Source organism: Sylvia atricapilla, chromosome 6 (assembly GCF_009819655.1).
Source record: "Sylvia atricapilla isolate bSylAtr1 chromosome 6, bSylAtr1.pri, whole genome shotgun sequence".
In the NCBI taxonomy this organism is placed as follows: Eukaryota; Metazoa; Chordata; class Aves; order Passeriformes; family Sylviidae; genus Sylvia; species Sylvia atricapilla.
Window position 1 is genome coordinate 27,069,384 of NC_089145.1, and position 16,684 is coordinate 27,086,067.

The following is a 16,684-nucleotide window of genomic DNA, read 5'->3' on the forward strand; positions in this document are numbered from 1 at the left end:
AGGCCGCCTCACTGCCCCTGCCAGGCCGCCTCTCTGCCCCTGCCAGGCCGCCTCACTGCCCCTGCCAGGCCGCCTGAGGCCCGCACAGCGCTCGGCTGCACGGAGCCGCCCGGCCGGCCCCGCGCTCGGGCTGTTCTCAGCAGCCCGCAGGAGCAGGCAGCCGGGAAATGTATAGGCAGAGAGCTCCGACAGTGCTGCGGATCTCCACAGCGATACCCAGCCATGCTGAGGAGACACCCGTGAGCGGCTCCAGGATGACAACTAACAGGGCCTGTTCTGTTGTTTCTTCACACTTACGAACATCCACAGGCTGTTTAAATGTCTCATTTCTGCTGCGTGCACTCAGAACGTCACATCAAGCTATGGGCTGTTTGTTGCCTATAAATGTGAAGTGTTACCTGAGAGTGCTGGCACAGTGTTGCTACTTTTGGTAAGTAAAGTATTAGATATTTTTAAGGCAGATGCTTTTTCATGGTTTGGGAGAAGGGGAAGGAGCAACAAAGGAGGGAGAAGTGCACAGAGAGAACAGAAAGATTACTGGAGGCAGATTACTCCTTCCAGAAGAACTAGAATGCTGGAACTAGAACACAAAGCTGGGCAATGGCATAAATTTCCTTGCCAAGAAGGCCAAAGCATATTTTCCTCCTGGTTCTCAGCTTGGATGAGTTACCTGTCACTTCAGTTCACACTCAACGCATACACAGCCTTGCCACCATTTGTTTACCACAGCTTATAACCCTGTACTACATAAAACAGGAGCCAAGACCTCTAACCAAGATTAGAGGAGTGTGTGAAAAGGAAGCTGCTTTCTTGCTTTTGCCCACCATTATCCTCCAAGAAACTCAATAGCTTATTATCTGATGTTCCTTGTTCTCATTCTTAGGCATTTAACGAAACAAACTTGAAACACCAGCATCTTCATCTGTAAAGTAACCTAATTTGTATCAGAGCTTACTAGATGTTCCAGATGGCTTGCCTGTGAGGTGTTTACGAAAGAAAGCTTGGATCTGCTGCCAAGCATCTATCTGTGCCTCACAGTGTGCCTTGGGCTCCCCTCCCCACATCACAGGCTTGCCAAATAGCAGGTGCATCGAGGCTGCACACATCGGGAAAAAGGGAGGTTCAATGTAGTGTCCTGCTCCAGGATAACAAACTATCTCAGGCTTTTCTTTCCCATGAGCTTGCAAACGTTTGCTCCCCTCAACTGCAAAGAATTCACTTTTCCAGTTGTGATCATCCTGGCCAACAATGAACAAGAAGCAACACTCAGCCTTCTCCAAAGGGATAAAGCTTTGCTGGTCAGGCCCTTCTAGTGGGTTGTTCAATGCATCAATAATATCAGCAATCCCAGACTTGCCCATCTTGATGCGTTTTGGATTGACACCAAGGGGTGGAATGGTGATGTCCTTGTAGCGCAGCACTGCACCCACATTTGCCACTGAGCCATTGATAAGGGCAGTGGCTGTGATGCCTTTTAGGAAGGAGGCCATGGAGATGCACAGGTCACCTCCCTTTGAGTGTCCAAGCAAACCAATTCCTGGACCTTTAACCTAAAGTGAGAGAAGAGAAACCATAAGCAATGAACCATGGCATGCCACTTCTTTAATATGTTGCCACGTTTGCAGCTCTGTCTGTCCCAAATTTAGACCCCACCTACTGGCATCTGAGGTCCTGTGTGCAGGGTCCATGTCTGAGGGATACTGGGCACTGTTCTGTGCTTGATTGATCATCTAAGCCCTACTGAGACTGCAGCATCATCCTAACAAGGCTACAAGGTTTGGTGCTGAAGCAGTGAGTATAGCTGTGCTTGCAAATGTGCAGTCCCAGATTCACTTTATATAATGCAGTTGAGAGAAGAAGAGGGAAAGAGCAGGGGAGGCCTCCTCTGCTTTCTTTCAGTGTAAGATGCTCCAAGTCAGCAATGACTATGATATTGTCATCACTTACGTTAATGTATTTCTTATATTCAAGGTTCCCCTATTAAGAAGCTGATGTGGGGTAGCAGGTTCCACATAAGCTGCCCTCATAGTTGTCTAAAATGCTTGGTATCTAACTCATAGAAAGCAGTCTGAGGTAGCTTACTCATTAAAATTTATCTTAAAAATATAACCTATTAAAACCATTTTTCTAAGAGACTTTTACAGTTCCCTGGAGTCAATATAGACTGGTTACCTTCATTTTATTTTACACAAGGCAAATTAACTAGAATAGAAAAGTTAAATGACCTTATTGGTGATGAAATCCTGTAAGGATACTGGAAGAAAGTTAGCTAATGCTACAACTCTTCAATATCCAAAGACTCTCAGGGACAAATAGGCTCTGAGACAGCATCTAAATTTAACACCTTCTGTATCTTATCACCAGTGTAATAGGCTTCGAACCCACTGACTTTGAAATATGGGAAGGGCAAAATTAGAAAATATGGCTGAAACTTTGCAACACATTAAAAATGGCAAGAATAGTAATGGAGATGTTAATGGGAGGCAATGGTACTGTACTGCTCTCAAGGGAAAAAAATGCAGGGGGAAGCAATTCTCAGATTTCTTTGGGCAGAGAGGTGGCATGAGCAGTATAGGTTAAGGTGACTAAAAAGCAGCCAAGACCTTTAACAATTACTCATCTTTCTGTGGTTGAGGAAGGTATTTATTTTCATTCTCCAGAGAAACCAAGTGTTGGTTTGTGCAATTCTAGCTACTGTCACTCACAGCTACTTATAAGGAGATGCAGAACTGAGCAAGGTTCTCTTTGAAGAGGTGCTGAATTAGAAAGATCCCTAAGTCTAGGTACTAACTAGCTACTAAAATCCACACTTATCAAATACCAACATTTCGAGTAATTTTAATAGCTTATAAAATACACAGCATCAAATGTGTATTGGTGGACTTCTTTGAGTTTCCTTGGTTTCCCTGAGACCTGGATCACAGAAGATTATCATGTCCTCCACAGCTGAAAAGGATATTTAGCTCTGAAGTACATTCTACAGAGCATAAATCTAAAATCCCCACTGCAAGTCCAGTAAGCCTCCAGGAAACTAGCACCCTGGTTATGACACTGGGCTGAATGGAGTAGAAATTACCAGTATGTGACCAGTGACCACTCTTTCATCTGGCCAGTTCAAAAGGAAGAGTTGAAATAATCTGCCAGAGAGCCGTTGTAATGGGAGTTAAAGATTTAAAACAAATTAATAACAGCCAACTCAACAGTGATGCTGTTTTAAGTACAGCAGCTCTGCTGCTTCTATGGTGTGACAGGACCTAACTAATGAGAGTTCACTGTAGTGAGGGTCAATGAACAAACCTACCTGGGGGTGTTGTAACATATAGTTTACAGCTTCTTCAAAATATTCCAGGTGGAATTCCTTCATCCCTTTGGGGAGATCTTCATAGCCATAGAAAGCCAGAGCCAGCACAGCAAAGCCATGGTTGGCCAGCAGGCATGCCCTGTATTCAGGGAGTCCTCCTCCAGTTCCATACAAGTCAATAATTCCTGGAAACGGGCCACTTCCTGAGAGAGACCACATAACAGGACACATTAACCCACAATTTTTAATTTATATTCCAAATTCATAGGCTTGGGAATGTGTCTTAAAAAACCAAACCAAACCAAACAAACAAAACAACAACAACAAAAAAAACCCCAGCAGCAGAATGGTATTGAGTGTCCTAAATTACTCTGACAGTTTTAATGAAATGGTTACATTGCTGCAAGATTAAACAAACTAGCAAAAATTAGCAGGTCTGCTAATGTTTTAGATAACATCAAGGAACAGGTAGCTGGAAGAGAATGAATCTTTTGACAGTCACAATTAGTTCTCTTTATCATGTAAATTCACTGCAAATTTATCAAACTCTGCTTCAAAAATACCCAGAAGTCTTCTCCTTAGTGCATTTCTCGGAAGGCTGATCCAAAAAAAACTCATCTTCAGATGGTTCCAGCTTCTCAATTTTAGTGTAAATGCACCTCAGTCATTTATTCTGGGATTAAGAGAAGAAAGTATTTGAAACCAGCCTTGCTTACCTGGTAAGGGAAGCACCATGTTAGGTTCATCATGAGACTGAAGTCCAGAGCTGAGAGGGATTGCTGCAAAGTATAGAATTGCTAACAAAGTATAGAAAGGAGGAGGCCAAAAGGGAGGCTTCTATTCCTGCTCAGGAGGGAGGGTGAGGCTTCCCTCTGGTAGTCTGCAGATTAACATCAAACATGGCTAACAAGCAAGAACTAGAAATTCACCTCCAGCCTCAAGGAGACAGATGAAGTCAGAGCAGTCAGAGCCTAGCTGGCACAGCACTTGTGATTTTAGCACTGTCATGAAAGAATTACTTGGGACAGACAGGAAAGAAAGGGGAGAGGGCAAGGCACATAATACATAGGAGAGATCCCCGAGTACATGAGGTTCTAGACTCACACTTAGTGAAAACCTCTGTATCACAGGGGGAAAAAAAGGTGGGATTGGTGAGGGTGTTTGGTGGTGGTGGTGATTGGTGAGGTTACTACAGAACCAAGGGAATACAAGAGATGAGGTTTCCTACAGAAAACTAGCAGGAATCTGAACAGCTGATGGAAGGACAACACAGCATTTGTCAGGCAGTCTGAAAACCTCACAGGTCCTTTCATTATTTTCTGTCAAAAATACTGGCAGGGCAAGTCTGTGCAGTGTTTTCCTTGTCTTCCTGTTCACGAACAGGGAAGATCTGGTGACAGATGTGGTAGCAAAAGGCAACTTGGGCTACAGCAATTAGGACATTACTAAGTTCAGGATGTGCGGAGAGGCGGGAAAGAAGCCACAGGCTTAAACTCTACAGTTTAGGAGAGCAGTTTTCCACCTACTCAAAAGAATTACCACCTGAATTTCCTGGAAAACAGCCAGGTAGAGGAAAGGTACCTTGAAGACTGGCTGACTCCACCTCCCATGGCATGTGGGAACAAAAAGTGTACTGTGATCAGTGTCCTCATGTCTAATAGAAGTCAGTTACACAAACACATTTGCTTCACCACCTGCAGCTGTTCTGTGTGAGGAGTACGGCGAGCAGACCAGAGCTGGTTGGGCTGATCAGGCCACTCCTTGAAGAGTGTACGGGGCCTACTGGCGCAGCTCCCCCTTTGTCCTCTGCCTGGTACGGGGCTCCAGGGGAGCCTGGAGGCGATCTAGCTCCGGGCCTGAGAGTGCGGGGCCGAAAGAAGAGGCAACACCGCGGGAGAAGGAGCCCGGCACAGCCGGTACTCACCTGGGGGCAGGAAAAGCGTCGCCCGGATCCTCCCCTCTCGCACCGGGACTCTCCGCACCCCGTCCCGCAGGAACGCCCGCTCGTGCTGCGCCTGGGCCAGGAGCTGCCCGGGGCGCTCCCCGTGGCCCTCCAACACTTCCAGCTGCAGGAGGAAGGGGCTCTGCACGTCCCGCTTTACCAGCCGCCAGAAAGGCTTCTGGGGCTGCAAAGCCCAGAGCAGCCCCATGGGCTCCAGGCCGGAGAAGCTGCCTCCCGGCAGCGCAGGACAGCGGGCGAGGTCCAGCTGCCCGTCGTCGCCCGCCTGGTAGCGGGCACTGGCCTGGAAGAGCTGCCCGGTCTCGTCCCGCAAGGACGTCCGCAGCGTGACCCGCTGCCGCGGGCCGAGGCCCTGCACGGCGATGGCCAGCGGCTCATCGAAGAGGCTGCGGGCGGCAGGCGACAGGCGGATGGAGGGGGCCATGGAGGAGAGTCCCTGGGCGGGGGCTGTCCCGGGGCTCCACGCGGGGCGGCGGCTCCGTGGGGCGGCAGGCGCGGGGCCCGGCCAGGGCAGCCGCCTCTGCCAGGCTCGGGAGCTGGCCCGGCACAGGGAGCGGGCACGAACCTGCCACATGGCTCCGGATCGCTCCCGCCTCTGGGGGCGGATTCTGGGGCAGATCCTTGCGGGAGCAGGACCGGGCTCGGGCCCGGAGTGGCGCTGGCACGCCCCGGCGGGAGGCGCGGAGCGGTAGCTTCCTTGTCCCGCCCGCCTGCTCCCCCGCCCCTGCGTGCCTGCCAATTTTCGTGCTTCCGTACTTGCTGCATGCCCGCCTCCTCTTCTATTTCCCCCCCGCTGCCTTCCCCGGCTGTGGGAGGGTTCATCCAAAGCCTGTCTAGTCCTTCAAACCCGTCTGAGCTCCTCCGTGTCCCCCCGAGCTCTCCTGGGCCGGGCAGGAGACGTGGGGAGAGGATGAGCAGATATGTTGACGAGCCACCGAGCAGAATCGCAGTCGGAATTCACTGGACAGGGAAGAGCCGGTGTGGGACAGATCGCACAGACAAGGGACAGCTCTGCACGGCACGGCCGAGCCGTGCTGTGCCACTCAGCCAAGGGACTGCAGCGAGGGCCAGCCCCAGCCGAGGCGGGGAGAAACTACACCAGCTCTAGCTCGCCATTGCTTCTTGTCTCCTTGCCAGCTCTGCTTCTCTGTTCATTACCCCAAGGCATGGGCAAGGTGCACAACCAGGTGTATTAGGAAGGATGGTCAGGGTGGTCAGGGATGCAGGAGCAATAACGGCAGAGCGCTTTCACAGACTATTTAGATAGGTCAGGAAACATCTGGCTCTTCTAGAAATAGGTTGTGGAAGGGTTTAAAAAAGAAGGTAATTCAGTCCATCTTATGCAGAGATGGATCTTCTGATCCAAAAGGAGCTGCAGAGGGAGAGCTGTTTCCTGAAGCTCCCAGACTCTTCCTGGGAGATGCAGGCAGGGATGCCTCATGCTCTGAGCTCTTTGTGCCTGTCTTAGAGGTGTGAAATAGGTGGAAGCATCTAAGGGAATCCCGAGCATTGTCCTAATTGGAAATTAAGTGGTCAGAGATATTGGGCAGAGTCTCAGCAGTCTTTTATTCACCATGGAAATTACCCTTTCTCTCCAAACAGGTGAGGTGTTTTGTCTGTAGCATTTGGGTATGTTGTCTAGTGTCCAGCCTTGAATGTGTGGCAACTACTCCTATTGTTGAGAACAACACTCCATGGCTTACACTACTGGATACGATGATGAGCTTGACTATATGCGAGAGCAGAAGCTAAGGGAAAGGGTCCTGGAGGCTTCAGCAGCATTCTTTCTCCTCCATGCTTGGTGACACAAGAGCTATGGAAGAGAGTGAAGGTAAGGGGGCCATGTATCCATCTTCTATGGTCTTCTGTTCCCATCTGGGCAACCTTTGATCCCAAGTTGGTGCAAGCTTTCTTAAGCCTTCACCCTGGGATGAGAAAGTAGTCAAGTTGCAAACCCTGCTTCTAACCAAAGCACAGCAAAAGACTCCATGGCTTTCAAGTATCACTCTCTTTATTCTCTAATTCTCATCCCAGTAACAAAGATTCAAATGTTCCACATCATGTGGGAGAAGATCAAAATGGCTGAAATTCAGCAGAAAGTTTTTTTTGAATGACATTTTGGGGCCAGAAGTATCCATGAGCCAGAGCACTTCCTTCTGAAGGGAAGATGGAAAAAAGGCACAAAAGGCAAATCACCTTTCCCAAGGCTTAAACAGACAGCCCAGCATCCTGGCTATAGCAACAATTCATGCGCACTTCCAGCAGCACAGAGGTCAGAGACATTTCCATTTGCTGCTCCAAAATTGTCATTAGAGACAATTGTCATGAGATACAATTAGTATGACCCGAGGGTAGCACATGCATGTAGAGACCAGTGACATGGAATGCACTGTCATGTATTAGAGGAATAGAAACCATCCAAGAAATGTAACTGTGCATTTGAAACTTCGCGTGAGCTGTTTCATCCAAGACTAATGCAAAGCCCACCATTCCTTTTCTTGACACTTGAGCAAAAAGGTTGAGGGGAGAACAGAAAAGGGAAACCCGTTCCTTTTCTGTGTTATGGATTGCAAAGTCATGGAAGATGCTGTAGTTGTACTGGTACAACTGTGACAAGGCTTGACCTGATAATTGTAGCAGAATTTATCAGATCTGGTTGTTCAAAGTTGTGTTGCTTGCACATTATTTGTTGCACATTAGTTAACAATTAAATACTTTTTGAAAAAGGCCTGGACCTGTGACCAGGCATGAACCTGAGCTTTAGAATAAGCCTTGCGCTCCCCACCCAGGACTGCCCGCTTGTGAAAAATGGGGTGGCTGCCTATGGGGTACAAAGGGAAAAAGGGAGGGTCTATGCAGTGCCCTGTTCCAGGGTAGGAGAGAATCTGAAAATTTCCCTTCCCTTGAGCCCGCAGAAGCTTGCAGACTTCAGTAGCATAATGCTCGCTTTTGACAACACGGTCATCTTGTCCCACGATGAATAGTAACTGTGCCTCAGCTTTCTCTAGTGGGATCAGGCTTTGGTTGGCAGGGGCTTGAAAGAGATCGTCCATGACATCAGAATAATCAAGAAACTTGGAATTGGTGGCCTTGGCTTTGTGTGCATGTAAGGTCACACTGGGGATGATTTTATCCTTGTAAGAGAACGGAATATATGTAGCAGCAACAGGGGCATTGAGGGAAGCAACAGCAGTGATGTTCTTCAGGAAGGCAGCCATGGCAAGGGACACTTCAGCTCCTTTGGAAAAACCGAGCAGGCCAACCCCTGGACCCTTCACCTGGGAAAGAGAAGGAAATGCTCATCAGTGCTGAACTGAAAAACACAACAGCTGGTTCTTGGAGAGGGCGATTGTCTAATGTTGAGAGTCTGCAAAACCACAGAAAGAAAGTGATGGCAATTATTACTTTTTCTTCTGAACAAATGACAGGCATTCCTTCCACACTCCCTATACTTCCTCCTCATGCTGTATTTCATACCACTCACATGCAGAATGTTCCCTGGTGTTTTGAAATCAGCCAGGAGTGGGGAGACATGATTTCATCCATCCGGGGAGAACTTGTAGGTCACAGCTATGAGTTGTTAGTCTTAGACCCTGGCAGATGCTTTTTACTTTTCACTCTTGAGACTACAGGATGGCATATTGGCAATTCATGAAGGCTTTCTCCTGCATACAGTTCCCACCTAGTTACGTCTGATCTGTCGCTTGTGATGTTGCTATGCAATCTCTCTCCACCCCTCTTCCACTGCATATATACCTGCCCCTTCTCTTTCCTAGGCTTGGACACCCAAAATCCTTGGAAAGGCCAGCCCAGCCAGCTGATTATTTCTGCAACTTCCTCCAAAGATGACTTGGGCAAAAAGAGAGAACTTTATAGGAGCAGTTCCCAGAACCCAGAGGAAACAGGGATGTTCCTACCTGTGGGTGTTGCAGCATATAGTTCACTGCCTCTTCAAAATATTCCAGGTGGAGTTCCTTTGGTTTCTGGGGCAGATCCTCAAACTGATAATAAGCCAGGGCTAGTGTGGCAAAGCCATGATTGGCCAGCAAGCTTGCTCTGGGCTCTGAAAGACCTCCTCCAAGTCCATGTATATCAATGACCCCTGGAAAGGTGTCTTCTCCTGGAGCAAACAAGACAAAGATCAGAATTGCCTGAAGTGACTCCTTTCAATGTTTCTCAGGTTTGGAATGCATAAACGAGGTACCAGAAAGGAACTGCAGAAAAGCATCTCTTGGGGAAAAGACATGATCAATCAGCTGTGCAGTGTCAGCCCCTGAAAAAATTTTAGTGTGTTGCAGAGGAAAAAAGTGCAGGAGCAGAACCTTTTAGGTAAAGTGCAAACCCTTACTTGTTTTAGGAATCAGCAGTGCATTGTGCTTAGGGCCAACAGGCAGAGAATCTTTGGTAAAAGAATTTTGTCCCAAGTTCTCTTCCTGTAAGTAACCCTGTAACAACAATCTCTTTACCTACTGCTATAAAAATCGTCAAGGTATCATGGTTTGATAGATGCAATGCAAACTAGAAACTGTAAGCTTTTGTTTGTTTGTTTGTTTTGTGGCTTTTTAATATTTGGGATCCCTTGAGAAGCTGTAAGTGACCCAAACCAGTACTTTGTTTCTTTGCCAGTCATGTCTAGCAGCAGTCAGTATCAAATTCTGCATACTATGCCGCAGGTATCTCAGTGGGTGATCAGCAGATCTCTGTTTGGATCTTTCTTGGTCCAGGATGCTCTTTTCCTCATCCTGGGAGAATCCTGAACCTGTCCAGCCAGTGCAGGGAAAGAGGATGCTTTGCATGTTGCATTCCTTCAGCCTGACTGGTTATGGGACTGCAACCTGCAGGAAAGCTCCACAAGCCACAGGCCAGAGAATGTGACCCTGGACCTGTTGCGGAGTGGAGAAGACCTAGCTCACACCTACTTCTGCCTTCACGAGAGCCACAGGCCTGAGTGGGTTCATGCCTCCCACCCTTTGAGGATGCCCTTCTACCATAGTCTCACACCCTGCACCACAGTGGCCCGTGGTCTGCAGGTAAGGCTGCAGGTGGAAGGTGGGAATGTGCTGTGGGGTGTCACAGAGGCGAGGAAAGAGAGAGCACAGCATCTGTTCACTGTCTGCCTTGGACCAAGGAGTGCCCTGCCATCAAAAGTGCTTCTGTGCTCTTCCTTCTGTGTCTGTTTGCATTTAGGCAACAGCACATCTACTGGCTCTTCTTAGGCTGTGAGCACTCAGAGCAGTGGCTGTGTGGCCAGAGGCCAGGAGTGCAGTTGTCCATGGCCCATGGCTCAGCTGAATTTGGCAGGGCTCTGTGGACTTGCACTGATCAAGCCCAGAAAAGGTGGTACAGCTGAATAAGGTTGTGGGGGTGCTCAAGGGAGGTGCAACAGTACCGTAGCAAAAGCCCTTTAAGCTCTCTGCCTCTACATGGCCTTAGGTAATTTGCTGAGAAGTATGCAATTCCTGAATCTGAATGTGGAGATGTGCGATGTAGAGAGCAGGCTCAAGAACTGAAATCGTGATGAGGTATCTCAGTGCAGGACAATTTGAGTATGGTGAAATCATGGTTGCAAAACACATCTCCAAATAAAACCAAGAGAAATACTGACTACACACCTAGCTTACAGTCTTGCTAAGCTGAAGCTTGTTTGTGGTGGCAGCAGGATGGGGATAAATGCTTTTCATCCTGTGCCTAGGAAACAACTCAAAGTACCTAGGAAACAACTCAGAGTACCTAGGAAACAATTCAAAGTGCCAGAGAATGTGTGGCAAGAGCTTATCATTAAAAACAAAAACAAAAACAAAACAAAACAAAAAAACAAGCAAAAGGGGGAGGTCAGGGGACTCGGAGGAAATGCATCAGCATTTGACTTATTGTAAGTGCCTCAGCTCAGGGGAAGTGGGACATTTAGGATATTAAGTGCATGCACGTGGCTTCTTTCCTGGTCAGCAGGTGGGGGTAGAGGTGAGGCAGGGGAGTGACTCCTGGTCTTGTTGTGGGCGGGATGCTAAGTCTATGAAATCAGCCTTCCCACACCCTGGACTCTGGCAGAGAAATCTTGGTGTAGCTGCCGAGAATATGCTAGACAGGTGATGTCTTGGGCGATCCTTACATCGCAAAAAGGTGCTCTGCACCTTCTCCGGAGCAATTAAATAATTGTCTTTTAATGCTGGAAAGATTATTTCCCTGTAAATGTTCTTGAGCGCCTCCTTCTCCCTCTTTCACAAATTGATGATGTTCACCCCAATATGATGGGCCATGGTTACTTAATAGTTACTGTAGTTAATTGCAATTGGGGGAGGAGGAGGAGGGAGAAGGATCCCCCCACCCCTCCAGTGAGTAAGAGTGCAAATGACTGTTACAGAGCCCTTCCCCACCACTCTCTTCTGCAGCTTCTTGCCCAGCAGCTCTCCTGGCACACTCACATTCGCTTGCTGTGAATTTCTTCATGGTTTTTGTTTGGGGTTTTTTGTTGTTGTTGTTTGGTTTTCTTTTGCTTTTTGGTGGTGGTTTTTTTTTCTTGTTTGTTTGTTTGTTTGTTTTTAACCTCAAGCCTCACGTAAGAATGCCTTCTGTAACCGTATCCTGGCACATGCATGGGCAGCTGAATTGGAAAGGATGGTCAGGCTGTCAATAGCATGGGAAAGGCGAGGGAAGGATGGGGGAAAAGACATGGGGCTTTAATGGATTCCTTCACAGAGGTCATGGAACAACTTTCACTAACAAAACACCGGTTTAGAGAAAGCAGGATAGCTGCAGCCGGTACTCACCTGGGGGCAGGAAGAGCGTCGCCCGGATCCTCCCCTCTCGCACCGGGACTCTCCGCACCCCGTCCCGCAGGAACGCCCGCTCGTGCTGCGCCTGGGCCAGGAGCTGCCCGGGGCGCTCCCCGTGGCCCTCCAACACTTCCAGCTGCAGGAGGAAGGGGCTCTGCACGTCCCGCTTTACCAGCCGCCAGAAAGGCTTCTGGGGCTGCAAAGCCCAGAGCAGCCCCATGGGCTCCAGGCCGGAGAAGCTGCCTCCCGGCAGCGCAGGACAGCGGGCGAGGTCCAGCTGCCCGTCGTCGCCCGCCTGGTAGCGGGCACTGGCCTGGAAGAGCTGCCCGGTCTCGTCCCGCAAGGACGTCCGCAGCGTGACCCGCTGCCGCGGGCCGAGGCCCTGCACGGCGATGGCCAGCGGCTCATCGAAGAGGCTGCGGGCGGCAGGCGACAGGCGGATGGAGGGGGCCATGGAGGAGAGTCCCTGGGCGGGGGCTGTCCCGGGGCTCCACGCGGGGCGGCGGCTCCGTGGGGCGGCAGGCGCGGGGCCCGGCCAGGGCAGCCGCCTCTGCCAGGCTCGGGAGCTGGCCCGGCACAGGGAGCGGGCACGAACCTGCCACATGGCTCCGGAGTTGTTGAGTCTGTGTCTGCATTCAAGCTGAGGCTTCTACTATAAATGCGGCTTCCCACACACAGGTGAGGGGAGGGGAGTTGAGGCAGGAATGGTGTGGGCACACTCGTTCTGGGAGACGCCAAATTTGCCTGGAGCCACTGCTACACCCCTGCCAGCACCCACGACAGGGCGGGATCATTACAGCCGATCTACACTGATGGAGCATCTCAGCTCGAAGAGAAAGCTCCAGGGACACCTTATTGCCACCTTTCAGTACCTGAAGGAGGCCTGTAAGATGGGATAAATTTATTAGTAGGGCAACAGCTTTAAACTAGAAGACAGTTGATGCAGATTAGACATAAGGTAGAAGTTTTTTACAATGAGGGTGGTAAAACACTGTCCCAGGTTGCCCAGAGAAGCGATGGATGTCCCATGCCTGGAAACATCCAAGACCAGGCTGGATGGGGCCCTGGGCAATCTGACCTAGTTGAAGATCCCCAGCTTACTGCAGGGGATTGGATTATATGACATTTAAGGTCCCTTTTACCCCGAACTATTCTATGATAGTTGAGGCACAAGGCAGCTGGTCTCTCCAGACACTTGATGCAGTGTGCTTATCTTCTATGGCAGAAGTTCTCTACAGCAGGCCTGCTGGACTGGACACAGGCACAGGCACAGCTGCAGCCCTCCTTCCTGGGTTTCTCCAGCAGGCTGTGTCTTTTTTCCCTCAAGCTTAGCCAAGCTGCAGGCCTGGGTATATTTCAGGCAGAGAAAGCCCCACTAGCCCAGCACTGCTGTCCCAGCATTTCTTCGGACATGCAGTCTTGCACTTTTTGTGTAATGACAGCACCTGGCATGGCCATGAGCTACTCCAAGGCTTATGTTGCTCCCTCTCTCCTGCTCTGTCACATTCTCTTCTAGCCCACGCTCAAACAGAGCCTTACCCATGCTAGGGCAGGCCCAGAGGTGTCAGACAGTGCTGCTGATAACATCTCTTATGAAATATGCTGGGCAGGGAAGGGCTACAGTGGGGACACCCAGGTGCTGAAAACGTGACAGGGCTGAGAGGCAGCTGCCGGCTCAGAGGTTTCTCCCTGGTGTACCAGGCTGGCCTGGAGGAGCCCTTCAAAACAGAGAAACGCAGGACTGCTGGTTCAGCTGGCATGGGGCGATGGTGTTCACAAAGGAGGTGGGCAGCCCTCCAGAGCTGACAGAAGTGGTGCTCCCTGACCCCTGGTTTCTCTTCACAAAGCAATTGGTGCTGGTGGCAGTTCATTGTACACAGATGTTTTGAAGTGAGTAAAGTGACTTCTCTGCTGAGGAGGGACAGGAGGCCCTCAGGGCCTTTCCACCAACAGTGCCTTGACCCACCCTGGCATGGGAGAGTGGGTAAGATGTAGAACCTGCTTCTAACCAAAGCACAACAAATGACTACATGGCTTTCAAATTTCAGACTCTTTATTACAATTCTCATCCCAGTAACAAAGAAGGCAAACAACCTTTCCCAAGGCTTAAACAGACAGCCCAGCATCCTGGCTATAACACCCATTCTTACACACTTCCAGCAGCACAGAAGTCAGAGACATTTCCATTTGCTGCTCCAAAATTGTCATTACATACAATAAGTATGACCTGAGGATAGCACATGCATGTAGAGACCAGTGACATGGAATGCACTGTCATGTATTAGAGGAATAGAAACCATCCAAGAAATGTAACTGTGCATTTGAAACTTCGCGTGAGCTGTTTCATCCAAGACTAATGCAAAGCCCACCATTCCTTTTCTTGACACTTGAGCAAAAAGGTTGAGGGGAGAACAGAAAAGGGAAACCCGTTCCTTTTCTGTGTTATGGATTGCAAAGTCATGGAAGATGCTGTAGTTGTACTGGTACAACTGTGACAAGGCTTGACCTGATAATTGTAGCAGAATTTATCAGATCTGGTTGTTCAAAGTTGTGTTGCTTGCACATTATTTGTTGCACATTAGTTAACAATTAAATACTTTTTGAAAAAGGCCTGGACCTGTGACCAGGCGTGAACCTGAGCTTTAGAATAAGCCTTGCGCTCCCCACCCAGGACTGCCCGCTTGTGAAAAATGGGGTGGCTGCCTATGGGGTACAAAGGGAAAAAGGGAGGGTCTATGCAGTGCCCTGTTCCAGGGTAGGAGAGAATCTGAAAATTTCCCTTCCCTTGAGCCCGCAGAAGCTTGCAGACTTCAGTAGCATAATGCTCGCTTTTGACAACACGGTCATCTTGTCCCACGATGAATAGTAACTGTGCCTCAGCTTTCTCTAGTGGGATCAGGCTTTGGTTGGCAGGGGCTTGAAGGAGATCGTCCATGACATCAGAATAATCAAGAAACTTGGAATTGGTGGCCTTGGCTTTGTGTGCATGTAAGGTTAAAGTGTGGGGTTTTATCCTTGGTAACAGAGAGGTATCAATGTAACAGTCACAGAGGGAATGTTCCTATTGCTTCCCACAATGGGAATGCTTCCCACTGGGGAAGCAACAGCAGTGATGTTCTTTAGGAAGGCAGCCATGCAAGGGACATCCTCTTTGGAGAAACCGAGCAGGCCAACCTCTGCATCCTTCACCTGGGAAAGAGGAGGAAATGCTCATCAGTGCTGAGCTGAAAAGATTCATTGAGGGGAAGATTGTCTAATGCTGAGAGTGTGCAAAACCATATAAAGAAGGTGACAGCATTATTTACTTTTTCTTCTGAACAAATTATAGGCATCTCCCCCAAAATTTTTTTTCTATTCCCATGCAAAATGTTCCCTTATGATAGCCAAAAGAGAACAAGCACAATTACACCATCTGAGCTCTGATTGCAAGAGAAAAGTAAGATTATTTAGAGCTAATGTGGAAACGTTTTGGTAGTGGGAGGCTGTAAGAAGAGATTGGCGTTCCCCTATATTAGACAGAGACAGTTTAATCCAGCTCAGAGATGTACCTGATGCTGCCCAAAGAGGAGGGGCAGGTGCTCTTAATTTTGTTTTTATATCTCACTGTCTACTCTGTTATTTACTGGCAATAAATTAAATAATCTTCTCTACGTCAACTCTGTTTTGCCCATGATGTTGGGCAAAATATTGATGAATTACTCCCTGTCCTTATCTTGACCTGTAAGGTTTCTCTTCTTATTTTCTTCACCTCTCCTGTTGCTAAACAGGACTGAAAGAGTGGCTTGGCAGATATCTAACAGCCAGCCAATGTTACCCCCACACAGCTGGTGACTAGTAAAGGCTTTTTTCTTTATATTTTCTAGACTAAGGGTTCACATGTGGGCATGTGGTGACAATTCATGACAGCTGCTTCAAAAAATGCAGGCATCTCTTCTCCACAAACTCCCCACGTTGTTAGGTCTCAGTCACTTTGAGGTGTTGGTATCTGTATAGTACCCGTGCTCTGCCCTTCCAGTGCATATCTGTTTGATCCTTCCCCTTTCCTAGGGGAGCATTCTGGCAGTGCTAGGTAAAACAGATGAGTATTTCTGCAGCTTTCTCAAAAGTGGTAAAGTGACAGGCTGACATGTGAGACTGCTGACTCTCCACTTTTTATGCTCCATGTAGTTGTTATGAAACTCAATGATCCTTATGTCCTTCAAAAAGATGCTGTTCCTATGTCCCAAGGGTCTCATTATGAGAGCAAATAAAGGCTTACTCTCTCAAAACTCTGCTGTCCTGCTCAGCTCCACTTGGAAAAATTGGTGGATGTGCTGTTTTTCTGCACTGCTTGGAAGCCCATGAAGGAACCCTCAGCATGGTTCTTGCCTTACAGCATGCAGAACATTCCCCTCCAATAGCCATGGTGCAGCCTCTGGAGGACACGACGCTGCCCCATGCCTTTGATGCCTGTGCTGTTCTGCCTGTACAACATGGCCTTCAGGCTTGTGCTGTCCTGCACAGATCCCAAGCCATGCAGAAAATTCAGACAGCTCTTCCTTACAGAGCAGGCCACAGGCAGCTCCCACCCAGGACCTGAGGTAACACCACTTATGTGGCCCTGGCCTTATCGAACAGTGCAGAAAGACATTCCCTTGCAGACACTGTTTC

At 48.9% G+C, this 16,684-nt stretch overlaps 3 protein-coding genes across 3 annotated transcripts in view; 1 reads left to right on the forward strand and 2 right to left on the reverse strand.

Moving 5' to 3' along the window:
* Positions 1 to 16,684, forward strand: part of TMEM62 (transmembrane protein 62) — a 190,430-nt gene that overhangs the window by 135,523 nt on the left and 38,223 nt on the right. The window lies entirely within an intron of this gene.
* LOC136362602 (acyl-coenzyme A thioesterase 1-like) lies at positions 102 to 6,083 on the reverse strand. Its single transcript, XM_066321278.1, is given in 4 exon segments — positions 102 to 1,550; positions 3,302 to 3,504; positions 5,226 to 6,047; positions 6,050 to 6,083. Coding segments are annotated over 4 exon segments (1,665 nt in total). The 3' UTR covers positions 102 to 944.
* LOC136362604 (acyl-coenzyme A thioesterase 5-like) lies at positions 7,881 to 12,640 on the reverse strand. The gene is made up of 3 exons (XM_066321280.1): positions 12,029 to 12,640; positions 9,179 to 9,381; positions 7,881 to 8,539 (listed from the first exon to the last, which is right to left on the reverse strand). Exons 1-3 carry the CDS (start codon positions 12,636 to 12,638, stop codon positions 7,958 to 7,960), a joined length of 1,395 nt encoding a protein of 464 aa, XP_066177377.1. The 5' UTR covers positions 12,639 to 12,640; the 3' UTR covers positions 7,881 to 7,957.

Excerpts from the sequence above, each read along its gene's own strand:
- LOC136362604 (XM_066321280.1), bottom strand. The coding sequence starts at position 12,638 with ATGTGGCAGGTTCGTGCCCGCTCCCTGTGCCGGGCCAGCTCCCGAGCC. Across the intron at positions 9,382-12,028 it reads GACGCTCTTCCTGCCCCCAG|GAGAAGACACCTTTCCAGGG; the intron begins GTGAGTACCGGC and ends TGTTTGCTCCAG. Across the intron at positions 8,540-9,178 it reads ATATGCTGCAACACCCACAG|GTGAAGGGTCCAGGGGTTGG; the intron begins GTAGGAACATCC and ends TCTCTTTCCCAG.